This window comes from Carlito syrichta, unplaced genomic scaffold, assembly GCF_000164805.1.
Source record: "Carlito syrichta isolate Samal-C Ts95f unplaced genomic scaffold, Tarsius_syrichta-2.0.1 Scaffold316427, whole genome shotgun sequence".
Classification (NCBI taxonomy): Eukaryota; Metazoa; Chordata; class Mammalia; order Primates; family Tarsiidae; genus Carlito; species Carlito syrichta.
The window spans coordinates 736,589-750,998 of NW_007260523.1; the positions used below are offsets into that span (position 1 = coordinate 736,589).

The 14,410-nt window shown below is 42.3% G+C and overlaps 1 protein-coding gene and 1 pseudogene across 2 annotated transcripts in view; both read right to left on the reverse strand.

Moving 5' to 3' along the window:
• The window catches only part of SHCBP1L (SHC binding and spindle associated 1 like), a 34,414-nt gene that overhangs the window by 11,797 nt on the left and 8,207 nt on the right, over positions 1-14,410 (reverse strand). For both annotated transcript variants that reach the window (XM_021707215.1, XM_021707214.1), the window contains exons 3-5: positions 12,040-12,254; positions 9,732-9,818; positions 9,441-9,659 (exon numbers count right to left, since the gene is read on the reverse strand). In XM_021707215.1, the coding sequence (XP_021562890.1) occupies positions 9,441-9,659; positions 9,732-9,818; positions 12,040-12,254 (521 nt within the window). The remainder of the gene's footprint in view (positions 1-9,440; positions 9,660-9,731; positions 9,819-12,039; positions 12,255-14,410) is intronic.
• LOC110594602 lies at positions 1,854-2,244 on the reverse strand (annotated as a pseudogene).

Below are 14,410 nucleotides of genomic sequence, written 5' to 3' on the forward strand. Positions count from 1 at the left end.
ATAACTGTTGGCTAAGGGACACTTCTTTTCCAGTAAACATAGATTTACCAGTAAGCTCTTTAACTACAATCTTTTGCCAGTAATCTTCTTAGTTATAATTTTTTTGCCTTCTTTGCAGAACTTTGATTGCTTTATGCTGAGAGGATGAAGCTTCATTCATTCATTCATTCATTCATTCATTTTTGAGTCAAGGTCTCACTCTATTGCCCAGGCTGAAGAACAGTGGCACGAGCACGGCTACCTCAGCCTCAAGCACCTGGGCTGAGGCAATCCTTTCGTCTCATCCTGCCAAATAGCTGGGATGACAGATGCATGCCCCCATGCCAGTCTAACGTTTTGATTTTTTGTAGAGACAAGGTTTTGCTATGTTTCCCAGACTGGTTTTGAACTCCTAGGCTCAAGTGATTCTCCTGCCTGGCCTCTCAAAGTGCTGGTATTACAGGTGTGAGCCACTGTGCTCAGCCCAAGGATGCAGCTTTAGTATCAATACTTTTTAGCTGTATCTTAATTATGAAATATTTTTGTGAAGCTTAAGATGACAGGAAACTATTTCTAACAAATTCCATGCCAAAATTTGAATTTCAACATATTAGCAGTGTCCTCCAAAAGTTTCATTAAACATTTCCAAATCAAAACCACTCAGCAATTTCATACTATTTAAGCAAGTGATTTTAATCTTGAGAAACAAGGAAACACACATACTTTTCTCTTTTTTCTTTCTTTTTTCTTTTTGCCAAATACCAGATAGCAAACTGCTCCAAGAGCAAGGCATCCGAAACCTTCAGAAAACCACAGTAGTTAATCATGCTATCCTAGTTTTAAAATCAAAGGTATGTATGTGTTTTTTATATTTATATATATATTTTTTGAGTCAGAGTCTCACTCTGTTGCCCAGGCTGGAGTGCAGTGGCAAGCTCACAGCCACCATGGCCTCGACCTGCTGGGCTCAGGCGATCTTTCCACCTTAGCCTTCCAAGTAGCTGGAACTGCAGGCTTGCACTATGATGCCAGGCTTATTTTTTTATTTATTGTAGAGTCGAGGTCTCACCAAGTCACCCAGGCTGGTCTTGAACCTCTGAGCTCAGGCAATCCTCTTGCCTCGGCCTCCCAAAGTGCAGGGATTATAGGCTTGAGCTACTGCGCCCAACCTGTGTAAGTGTTTTTTAAATCAAATTTATTCAATAGGTGTAATTTACATAAATGATACTCATTTTAAGTAAACAACTCTATGAGGTTTCACAAGCATATACACCCTTTAACACAATCACAGCAATCAATATATAGAAACTTCCCACCCCACTGACAGATTCCCTCATGCATCTTTGCAGTCAATCTTCCACACTTACTTCCAGGAAAACACTGATCTGCTTTCTGTCATTATAGACTTTCCTTTCTTGGAGTTTTTAAGATGAACTTTCTTTTTTAGAGCAGTTTCAGATTCACAACAAAATTGAACAAAAAGTCCAGAGAGTCCACATGTACCCCCTGCTCCCACACTCAAACAACCTTCCCCACTATCTCTGTTGGGCACCAGATTGGTATATTCATAATTAATGAACCTACACTGACACATCCTTATCACCCGAAGTCCATAGATTACATTAGGGCTGACTCTTACATTAGGGTTGTCCATCCCAGGGATTTGGACAAAAGTAGAGGGACACGGAGCCACCAGGGTAGCGTCCTGTCATAGCGTTTGTCCTAAAAGTCCTATATTCTCCACCTACTCATCCCTCCCTCTCCCCTAATCCTTGACAACCACTGATCTTTCCACTGCCTTCATCGTTTTTTCTTTCTTTCTTTCTTTTTAAACGAAATTAAACTTCATTTACTTGGAAGATGGGGTAAATCCATTACTGGTGACTGTAGCTCTGTGGCTGCATTTGCTCCTCAGGAAGGTGGGCTGGAATGGGGTGAGCTGTGTCTGGCAACGGTTGTGATGATTTGGTGTCTCCCTGGCTCCCTAGCTGGGCCTCAGGCCTGTCTCCCCAGAGCAGAGGCCCAGAATCACTGAGGAACCGCTGGTTGCGCCAGCATGTTAGGCAGGTCTGTACTGCCCGGCGCTGTCCCCTGTGGCATCTCTGGCACTGGGTGCAGGTGAGGCCCAGGACGAGGAGAGAAGAGCAGCCACAACAGAGTCCTCTTCGCTGAGGGATCCCGCTGTAGGACAAGTTGCTTTGCGACGGTCCTCTCCATGTGGCAGTAAAACCTCGCCAGCGCCTGATTCTCAAGGTCCTGGGACAGTCATAGATTTTCCTTTCCAGGCAGTTATGTCACTGGAGTCATACAGTATGTAGTTTTTTCAGATTAGCTTCTTCCATTTGGTAGCATGCATTTGAGTTTCTTCCATGGCTTTTCATGGCTTGATAGGTCATTTCTTTTTAGGGCTGAATAACATTCCCTCTCTGAGTGTACCACAGTTTATTTACACATTCAGTTACCATAGGACATTTTGGTTGCTCCCAAGTTTTGGCAATTATTAATGAAGCTGCTACAAACATCCATGTGGCAGATTTTTGTGTGGACATAAGTTTTCGGTTCATGTGGGTGAATACGAAGGAACAGAATTGCTGAACCACATGGTGAGAGCATGTTTAATTCTGTAAGAAACTTCCAAACTGTCTTCCAAAGTGACGGTACTATTTTGCATTCCGACCAGCAATAAATGAGAGTTCCTGTTGTTACACATCTTTCTGGAAAATTTTCAATGAAATTTTTTTTTTACTTGGAGTCTCACTCAGTCACCCAGGCTGGAGTGCAGTGGCACACTCACAACCACCACAGCTTCTATCTGCTGGGCTCAGTTGAGCCTTGTGCCTCAGCCTTTCAAGTAACTGAAACTACAGGCACACGCCACCATGCCTTGGTAACTTTTTGATTTATTGTAGAAATGAGGTCTCATCAAGTTGCCCAGGCTGGTCTCAAACCCGTGGGCTCAGGCAATCTTCTCACCTTAGCCTCCCAAAGTGCTGGGATTATAGGCATGAGCCACCACACCCAGCCTTTTAATGGAATTTTAAAATGAAATAGTACACCATGTACTCTTTTGTGTCTGTTTTTTTCACTCAGCCTGTTTTTGAGATCCATCCATGTTATTGTATATATAAGCAATTTATTTCTTTATGTGGCTAAGTAGTATTTCATTACAGGATTTTCTATATACAAGATCATGTCATCTGTGAGTAGAGATGATTTTACTTCTTTTTTCCAATCTGTATGCCTTTTATTTATTTTACTTTCTTAATTGCTCTGGCTAGAACCACCAGTACAATTAGAATAGAAGTGGCAAGAGTAGACATCCTGGGTGGGAGGGGGGCTGATTAGCAGTTGAGGGAAACTGCTAGGGGAGGGAGGGGCACACCTCATCAACAAGGGTATCTGCATAATCAATGTTTGTATGTCTAACCCTGCATTGTACCTCACATCTTTATATATATATATATATATATATATATATATATATACACATATATATTTTAAAAAGAGTAGACATCCTTATCTCGTTCCTGCTTGGAAAAAGAAAGCATCTATTCTTTCAGCACAAAGAATGATGACTCTAGCTCTGAGTTTTTCATAGGTGGCCTTAAACAGGTTGAGAAAAATCCCTTCTATTCCAAGTTTTTGGAGAGTTTTATCACGAAAGGTTGTTGAATTGTCAAATGTGTTTTCTGTGTCTATTGAGTTGATTGTGTGTCTTGTCTTTTATTCTATTAGGGTCATGTATCGCATTTATTGATTTTCATATTTTAAAACAACTTTGAGTTCCAAGGATAAATCCCACTTGTTACAGTGTCTGGTCCTTTTTATATGTTGCTGGACTCACATTTGTTAGTATTTTATTGAGGATTTTGCATCTATATTCATTAGGGATATTCATCTCTAAATTTTCTTTTTTTGCAATGTCTTTGGTTGGTATCAGAGTAATATAGTCTTACAGAATGAATTGGGGAAGAGTAAATTTTTATTTTCTGGAAGAGTTTTTGACAACTGGTATTGATTCTTTTAAAACATTTGTTAGAATTCACTAGTGAAGACATCTGGTCCTTGACATTTCTTTGTGAACAGTTTTTAATTTGCTAATTCAACCTACTTGTTATAGGTCCATTCAGAATTCATGTTTCTGCTTGAGTCAATTTTTTGGTAGATTGCATCTTTCTAGGAATTCTCATGTAATCTAGGTCATCTCATTTGTTGGCATGAGTTGTTCATAGTATAATTATAAATATGAATATTGAGTTATAAGTCTTTTTATTTCTGTGAAGTTTATATGTGGATATAAGTTTTCAAACTAGTTGGATAAATACCAACAACGAGTACCATTTGCTGTAAAGAATACCCTGGCTCTATTAAATTCCCTTAATTTCATTAAGCCCCTTTGTCAAAGATCAATCAACTATATTTGTGTGGATATATATATGGGTTCTCTATTCTGGATTGCATTTAGACTATTTATGGACTCTATTCTCTTTCATTGTTCTATATATCTATTTTCATCTAACCTACACCCTCTTGATTACTGTAGTTTTATAGTCAGTCTTTAAATCAGGTAGTATCAATCTTCCCACTTTTTGGAAATTCTAGGTTTTTTGCCTTTCCATATGAATTTTAGAAACAGTTTGGCAATATCTACAAAATACCTTGCTGAGATTTTCACTGGGATTGCACTGGATTTACAGATAAAGTTCAGAAAAACTGACATCTTAAAAATACTGAGTCTTCCAATCCATGAATGTGAAATAGCTCTCCATTTATTGTCATCGGTGTGTTGTGGTTTTTTGCAAGTAGATCCTATAAATATTTTGTTAGATATATACCTAAGATTTCACATTTTTTGTTCCATTGTAAATAATTTCTTTTTTAGTTGGAGTCTCACTTTTTGTCACCCAGGCTGGAGTGCAGTGGCACATCCATGGCCACCGCAGCCTCAACCTGCTGGGCTCAGGCAATCCTTCCGCCTCAGCCTCCCAAGTAGCTAGAACTACAGACACATGCCATCACGCCCGGCTAGTTTTTGTGATTTATTGTAGAGATGAGGTCTCACCAAGTTGCCCAGACTGGTCTCGAAGCCCCGGGCTCAGGCAATTCTCTTGCCTCAGCTTCCCACAGTGCTGGGATTACAGGCTGAGCCACTGTGCCCGGCCGGTAAATAATTTTTTTTTTTTTTTTGAGTTGGAGTCTCACTCTGTCGCCCAGACTGGAGTGCAGTGGCCGCTCCCGGCCACCGCAGCCTCGCCTGCTGGTCTCCAGTGATCCTTCCGCCTCAACCTTCCGAGTAGCCAGAATTACAGGCACGCGCTACCACGCCCGGCTGATTTTTTTATTTATTGTAGAGATGAGGTCTCGTTGCCCAAGTGGGTCTTGAACCCGCGGGCTCAGGCAATCCACTCACCTCAGCCTCCCAAAAGCGCGGGATTACAGGCTGAGTCACCGAGCCCGGCTAATAATTTTTTTTTATTCCAAATAAATTGTTCATTGCTGGTATATAAAAAGGCAATTCACTTTTGAAAATTAACCTAGCATCCTGTGAACTTGCTGTACTCATTTATTCATTTCAGGAGTAGTGTTTTCTTTTTGATTCTTTGAGATTTTCTACAAAGACCATCATGTCATCTGCAAGCAAAGATTGTTTTATTTCTTCATTTAGTATATCTTTTGTTTGTATATCTTTTGTTTCAATTCTTGTTGTATTGCGCTATTTAGAACTTCCAGTATGATGGTGAATAGGAATGCTTTATTCCAGATCTTAAGGGGAAAGTGTCCATTAAGTATGACATTAGCTATAGGTCTTTATAGCTATTTATCAAGTTGAAGAAGTTCTCCTCTATTCCTATTATGCTGAGAATGGGTGTTGGAATTTGCCAAATGTTTTCTCTGAGTTGATATAATCATATGATTTGTCTTTATTTAGCCTATTGACATGGTAGATCACATGAATTTATTTTCAAGTTGTTTTTTTTTTCTGAGTTGGGATCTCACTCTGTCACCCAGGCTGGAGAGCACTGGCATGATCAGAGTTCACTGCAGCCTCAACTTCCTGGGCTCAGGCGATCCTCCTGCTTCAGCTTCACAAGTTGCTGGGACTACGTGCATGCCACCACGTTTGGCTCTTTAAAAATTTTTACTGGCTGGGCTCAGTGGCTCAGCCTGTAATCTCACGCCTTTGGGAGGCTGAGGTGAGTGGATTGCCTGAGCCCGCGGGTTCGAGACCCGCCTGGGCAACTTGGCGAGACCTCATCTCTACAGTAAATCAAAAATTAGCTGGGCAAGGTAGCGTGCGCCTGTAGTTCCAGCTACTCGGAAGGCTGAGGCGGAAGGATCACTGGAGCCCAGCAGGTCGAGGCTGCAGTGGCCGGGAGCGGCCACTGCACTCCAGTCTGGGCGACACAGTGAGACTCCAACTCAAAAAAAAAAAAAAAATTTTTTTTTATAGAGGCGAGGTTTCATTATGTTGTCCAAGCTGTTCTGAGCTCAAGCAATCCTCCCACCTTGGCCTCCCAAAGTGCTCGAATTAGAGGTGTGAGCCACCACACCCGACCTATTTTCAAATGTTGAACTGAGCAGGGCATAGTGGCTCACACCTGTAATCCCAGCACTTTGGGAGGCGGAGGCGAGAGGATTGCCTGAGCCTACAGGATCGAGACCAGCCTGGGCAACTTGGTGAGATCCCGTCTCCACAATAAATAAAAAAACTAGCTGGGCATGGTGGCGCACACCTGCGGTTCCAGCTACTTGGAAGGCTGAGGTGGAAGGATCGCCTGAGCCCAGCAAGCCGAGGCTGCGGTGGTTGTGAGCATGCCACTGCACTCCAGCCTAGGCAAAAGACTGAGGTTCCTACTCAATAAATAAATAAATAGTGATTTTTTAAAAATGTTGAACTGACCTTGTGTACGTGTTATGAATCCCACCTGATCAAGTTATCTAATTATTTTTATAATTTATTGGATTCAATTTGCTAAGACATTTCTTTTGAACATTTTTGCATCTGTGTTCATAAAACATATAGGTCTACAGTTTTCCTTTCTTATGATGTCTATCTAGTTTTGGTTTTAGGGTAATGCTGGCCTTGCAGAATCAGTTCAGAAGTATTCTCTGTTTTCACTTTCTGGGAGAGATTATGGTGAATAAGCATCGCTCCTTAAATGTTTGGTAGGATTCAGCAGTGAAAGTATCTAGGCTTGGTGCTTTCTTTTTTGAAAGTTTAATTATTGACTCAATATCTTTAATAGGCAAGGTCATTCCGATTTTTATATTTCTCCCTTTGTGAGGTTTGGTAATTTGTATCTTTTAGGAAAATGATCTAATTTGTCTAAGACATCAAATTTGTTAATATAGAGTTGGTCATAATATTCCCTTATTATCTTGTTTTGTTTTGTTTTGTTTGTTTTTGAGTCAAGGTCTCACTTTGTTGCCCAGGGTGCAGTACAGTGACATGATCATGGAACACTGCAGCTTCAACTTCCTGGGCTCAGGATGTTCATCTGACTTAGCCTCCCAAGTAGCTGGGACTATAGGCATGTACCACCACACAGAGCTAGGTTTTTTTATTTTTTGTAGCGATGAAGTCTGCCATGTTGCCCAGGCTGGTCTCAAACTCCTAGGCTCAAGCGATCCTCTACTTCCCAAAGTATTGGGATTATAGGCATGAGCCGTCACACTCAGCCCCTTATTATCTTTTTAGTTTTAGTTTTGAGTGGAGTCTCACTCTGCCACCCAGGCTGGAGTGCAGTGGCCACTCCCGGCCACCGCAGCCTCGACCTGCTGGACTCCGGCAATCCTTCCACCTCAGCCTTCCAAGTAGCTGGAACTACAGGCAAGCGCTACCACACCCGGCTAATTTTTGATTTATTGTAGAGATGAGGTCTCGCCAAGTTGCCCGGGCAGGTCTCAAACCCGCGGGCTCAGGCAATTCACTCACCTCAGCCTCCCAAAGCGCGGGATTACAGACTGAGCCACCGAGCCCCGCTCCTTCTTCAATTTTAATTGGTAATTTCTTAATTTATGTCTTCTTTTTTTCTCAGTCTGACTAGAGGTTTATTTGTTTCACTGACCTTTTCAAAGAACCATCTTTGGTTCATCAATTTTTCTCTATTGCTTTCCTGTTCTCAATTTCACTTATCTCTGCTCTAATTTTTATTATTTCTTTTCTTCTTGCTTTACGCTTAAATTATCATTGCAAAAAAAAAAGCCCCAAAGATTTCAGCGAACTCAGCTAATATAAAAATAATTTTTCAATAATTGCATTTTGTGCTTACCTCATAAATTAGACATCTAACTTTATAATCTACTTTAATCAGAACAACATATATGACATATTAAGTGTTATGATAAAAGAATGACCATGTAATAATTTATTTCTATTTATTTATTTTTTTTTTATTTTTTTGAGTTGGAGTCTCACTCTGTCGCCCAGACTGGAGTGCAGTGGCCTCTCTTGGCCACCGCAGCTCGGCCTGCTGGGCTCCGACGATCCTTCCGCCTCAGCCTTCAAAGTAGCTGGAACTACAGGCACGCGCTACCACACCCGGCTAGTTTTTGATTTATTGTAGAGATGAGGTCTCGCCAAGTTGCCCAGGCGGGTCTCGAACTCGCAGGCTCAGGCAGTTCACTCACCTCAGCCTCCCAAAGATGCGGGATTACAGGCTGAGCCACCGAGCTCGGCTCTATTTTTTATTTTTTGAGTCAGGGACTCACTCTGTCGCCCAGGTTGGAGTGCGGTGGCATGAACATGGCTCACTGCAGCCTCAACCTTCTATGCTCAAGCTATCCTTCCACTTCAGCCTCCTGAGTAGCTGGTACTACAGGTACATGTCACCACACCCAACTAATTTTTTGTTGTTGTTGTTGAATCAGATCTGTTATCCAGGCTGGAGTGCAGTGGCATGCTCATGGTTACCTCAGCCTCAACCTGCTGCCTCAGCCTTCCAAGTAGCTGAAACTACAGACATGCGCCACCACACCCAACTAATTTTTTTTATTTATTACAGAGATAGGCCTCACCAAGTTGCCCAGGTTGGTCTCAAACCCTTGGGCTCAGGCAATCCTCTCACCTCTGTCTCCCAAAGTGCTGGGATTACAGGTTTGAGCCACCACACGTGGCTCCAACTAATTTTTTTTCCCCCTGTGGAGATGAGATCTTGCTATGTTGCCCAGCCTGGTCTCAAACTCCTGGGCTCAAGCAATACTCCCACCTGAGTCACCCAAAGTGCTGGGATTACAGGTGTGAGCCGTTGTGCCCAAGCTATTTCACTTTTTTTTTTCATAATCAGTATTTTTTATTATGGTTTTGTGGGGTACAGTTAAGGGTTAGGTGTACAATTAGTTTCATTCAGGCACCCTGTGGATAAGAGGTGTTTCCCCATCCCCAGACAGATATTTGCTACTGTTAATCCCATCTCCCTCCCCACTAAGCTATTTCACTTTAAAACAGAGCAAAGTATTACCTGAGGCGTAAATCTTCCCACATTTTCAATAATCCACAGAGCATTACTATCTCATAGTATTTCTTCCAGCATTCAACAGCCTCTGCTGCAGATGGATCTTCTTTAATATTGCTCTGATACTCAACAAGCTCAACACGCTTGTCTTTATATTTCTCCAGAGTTTTTTTAAAACGCTTCGCAATAGGACCGGGTATGGTTCCATCCTGTATATCACACCACCTGAAAAGTATCGGCATAATTACAATGTTTCTTTTTTCTAATGTGCTGAATGATTTTCTAAACTATACTTACAAATTAATTCTTTCTTCAATAAGTGCAGTGTAATTCTCACAACATTCTTCATCATCCCATTCTCTCCAGAGAAAGTCATAAAAAAACCTACAATAAGCCAAATGAAGAAGATAGGAATCAAAAATAGCTGCTGCTGTTTTGAATTTAAAAGATATTCTGGTGTCAGAATTCTCTACATACATCTTAATTCTTCAGAAAATTTATTTTCATTTTTATTTTTTAGGTATACAAATGTTTATTATGCAGGTACCCTTGTTAATGAAGTGTGCCCCTCCTCCCCTGGTAGTTTCCCTCAACTGCCAATCCCATCACCCAAAAATATTTTAAAATGAGCTTTCTTTTTTTTTTTTTTGAGTCGGAGTCTCACTCTGTTGCCCAGTCTAGAGTGCAGTGGCATGCTCACGGCCACTGTAGCCTCACCCTGCTGGGCTCTGGCGATCCTTCCACCTCAGTCTTCCAAGTAGCTGGAACTACAGGCGCATGCCTCCAAGCCTGACTAATTTTTCGATTTATTGTAGAGACAAGATCTTGCCAAGTTGCCCAGGCTGGTCTCAAACCCCTGGGCACAGGCAATTCTCTCCTCTCCGCCTCCCAAAGTGCTGGGATTACAGGTATGAGCCACCACGGTTGGCTTAAAATGACCTTTCAGTGAATTGAAATAAAAGGTAAAACTTTGCCGGGCTCGGTGGCTCAGCCTGTAATCCCGCGCCTTTGGGAGGCTGAGGTGAGTGGATTGCCTGAGCCCGCGGGTTCGAGACCCGCCTGGGCAGCGAGACCTCATCTCTACAATAAATCAAAAAATCAGCCAGGCGTGGTAGCGTATGCCTGTAATTCTGTCTACTTGAAAGGCTGAGGCGGAAGGATCGCCGGAGCCCAGCAGGTCAAGGCTGCGGTGGCCGGGAGCGGCCGCTGCACTCCAGTCTGGGCGACAGAGTGCGACTCCAACTCAAAAAAAAAAGAAGATAATGTTTCTGGAAGTGCGATTTTAAAATTCAGGTCCTAAATTTCATAGATTTGGGGTATGATTTTGTTCAACAAAGAAATAATCCATAAGATACAAACAAATATTTGTGGGGGGAAAAATTAGAAATAAAAAACTTGCCCCAAAAATGCCTTATTTTGTTTATGAATAGGAGTTTTCAAATTTATTAATTTATAAGTCAGAATGTGAGTGATGATATCTACTATTTGTAATGTCCTTAAATGTAAAAAAAAGTATTTTAATATTCTTAAAATGGCAAAATATGAATAGAAGTTACCTTTTTTCTTTTTTGAGTCAGAGTCTCACTCTGTCACCCAGGCTGGAGTGCAGTGGCACGATCACGGCTACCGCAGCCTCAACTTACCGGGCTCAGGCAATCCTTTTGCCTCAGCCTCCCAAGTAGCTAGAACTACAGGTGTGCACCACCATGCCCGGCTAACATTTTTATTCATTGTAGAGATGAGGTCTCACCAAGTTGCCCAGACTGATTTCAAACCCCTGGGCTCAGACAACCCTCTTGCCTCCGCTTCCCAAAGTGCTGGGATTACAGGTGTGAGCCACTGTGCCTAGCTCAATATGTTATTATTATTATTTTTTTTTTTTGAGTTGGAGTCTCACCCTGTCGCCCAGACTGGAGTGCAGTGGCCGCTCCCGGCCACCGCAGCCTCGACCTGCTGGGCTCCGGCGATCCTTCCGCCTCAGCCTTCCGAGTAGCCGGAATTACAGGCGCGCGCGACCACGCCCGGCTAGTTTTTGATTTGTTGTAGAGACGAGGGCTCGCCAAGTTGCCCGGGCGGGTCTCGAACCCGCGGGCTCAGCCAATCCTGTCGCCTCGGCCTCCCAAAGTGCTGGGATTACACCGAGTGCGGTCAATATGTTAATTTAAAATGGACAAATTCGGCCGAGCTCAGTGGCTCAGCCTGTAATCCCAGCACTTTGGGAGGTCGAGGTGAGAGGATTGCCTGAGCCTCTGGGTTCGAGACCCGCCCGGGCAACTTGGGGAGACCTCGTCTCTACAATAAATCAAAAAATCAGCTGGGCGTGGTAGAGTGAGCCTGTAATTCCGGCTACTGGGAAGGCTGAGGCGGAAGGATCGCTGGAGCCGGCAGGTCGAGGCTGCAGTGGCTGAGAGCCGCCACTGCACTCCAGTCTGGGCGACAGGGTGAGACTCCAACTCAAAAAAAAAAAAGAGACAAGTTTAATTCAGTAGTAGTGAGTAAAAATTAAATCAATAAATATTTATACAGTGATTAAATATGAGCAAAATTTTCACATTAACTCTAGGATATGATAATTTTAACTTTCAGAAGTAAAAGACCCTAGTACCTTACAACCTCCAAGGCCATAGCAATATCTCGGATATCAGCTTCTTGTCCTTCGACAGGATACACTTCCAAGAGAGGCACACTGTGCTCCAGTTCCTCCAAAATTTCATCAACCAAATCCCTTGAAATATTGGCAATGTTAGAAGAAAAGGGTTCAGCAACAGAAACAGTAACTTTGAAACAAGATGATGAGTTTTGGTGCAGTTTACAAGTCACCTAAGATATAATAATATAGATAATTACAAATGCAAGTAAACTACAAGAATTTCTTTCTCATATATGAGCTCATTATAACATTTCTTCTTTTAAATTTTTATGACTTCTCTAACAATCAGCACATAGAATAATTATAAATTATAGATCAATATTACATAAAATGTCAATATTTTTTCGAACTCTATTTCTTAAACACATTAGTTTTTAAGTTTCATGTTCTTCTATGTTATTTATTTCTAAGACAGAGTAGCCAGACTTTTGGATTTCATAAAACAGGATATAAGCCGGGCTCAGTGGCTCAGCCTGTAATCCCGTGCTTTGGGAGGCTGAGGTGAGTGAATTGCCTGAGCCCGCGGGTTCGAGACCCGCCTGGGCAACTTGGCGAGACCTCATCTCTACAATAATCAAAAAAACTAGCCAGGTGCGGTAGTGCGCGCCTATAGTTCCAGGTCCTTGGAAGGCTGAGACGGAAGGATCGCTGGAGCCCAGCAGGTCGAGGCTGCGGTGGCCGGGAGCGGCCACTGCACTCCAGTGTGGGCAACAGAGTGAGACTCCGACTCAAAAAAACCCAAAAAACAAAAAAAAAACAAAAAAACAGGATATATAGATATATAGCAGGATAAATATATGTAAGTATATATTATATATTTAAATATATATTTACTCCTTTAGCCACAAATATGTATGTGTATATATATATAGATTTATACAAATATATATAAAAATACATATATATATTTGTATTTTAAAGACAGAGTCTTGCCATGTTGCCCGGTCTGGAGTGCAGTGCCTATTCACAGGTGTGATTATTGCACACTCAGCCACAAACTCTTGGGCTCAAGTTATCCTCCTGTTTCAGTTTCCCAAGTAGCTGGAACTACAGGTGCATGCCACTGTACCCAGCTAATATTATTGAAAAATGTTTGAACAAATTTTGCCACAAAAGCATGTTTAAAAAAAAAACCCTGCGATCTATATCACATCATTTGTAAAAGGAAGGCTAATCAACTTCCAAAAAAAGTAGAAGTATATAAAGAATAAAATCCCTTGGATTGCCTGAGCCCGCGGGTTCGAGATCCACCTGGGCAACAAGACTACAATAAATCAAAAAATCAGCCGGGTGTGGTAGTGCATGCCTGTAATTCCGGCTACTGGGAAGGCTGAGGCAGAAGGATCGCCGGAGCCCAGCAGGTCGAGGCTGCGGTGGCTGGGAGCGGCCACTGCATTCCAGTCTGGGCGACAGAGTGAGATTCCAACTCAAAAAAAAAAAGTATAAAATCCTTAAATTGATTTAGCTCGTACACACCTTGCTATATGCGCATGTACCAACATATAAAGCCCAGTGATCTCTAGTGTACAGTGAAACACTTCTCTGGAAATCAACTCCAAAGAAGGCTGTTACTTTGCTGTAGTTCCACCACACTTTATTTACTGAACTAACACAAATGATCACACAACATTTTGTCAGTTATTACACAAGGAGTTGTTTGTACAACATGCATGTTTGTATTTTCTCATTACCTTCAATAGAAACTGCTAATGTGTTCCCTCAGCTATCTTCAAAAGCTATTTTGCAACCTCCTTTGTGCGTGAAAATGTTTTACTTATGGAATAAAAACAGTGTGGTGGAAAAAAACTATATTGTGTTTAATTAACCTTAGTTCACCACAGAATAGTGATTCCTCCAGCATTTATTTGAAAATTGTGCTTAGCCGGGCGTGGTGGTTCATGCCTTTAATCCCAGCACTTTGTGAGGTGGAGGTGAGAGGATTGCCTGGGTCCAGGGGTTCGAGGCCAACCTGGACAACTTGGCGAGACCACGACAGGATACTCTACAATAAAAAAACTAGCCAGAGGTGGTGGCATGTGCCTGTGGTTACAGCTAGTTGGAAGGCTGAGGCAGAAGAGTAGCCTGAGCCAGCAGGTTGAGGCTGCAGTGGCCATGAGCGTGTCACTGCACTACAGCCTGGGCTACAGAGTGAGACCTCAACTCAAAAAGAAAAAAGAAAATTGTGCTTGAGATTTTTATAAATTATATTACAGACTAACACAATTTTTATTTATTTTTATTTTTATTTTTTTGAGTTGGAGTCTCACCCTGTCGCCCAGACTGGAGTGCAGTGGCCACTCCCAGCCACCGCAGCCTCGACCTGCTG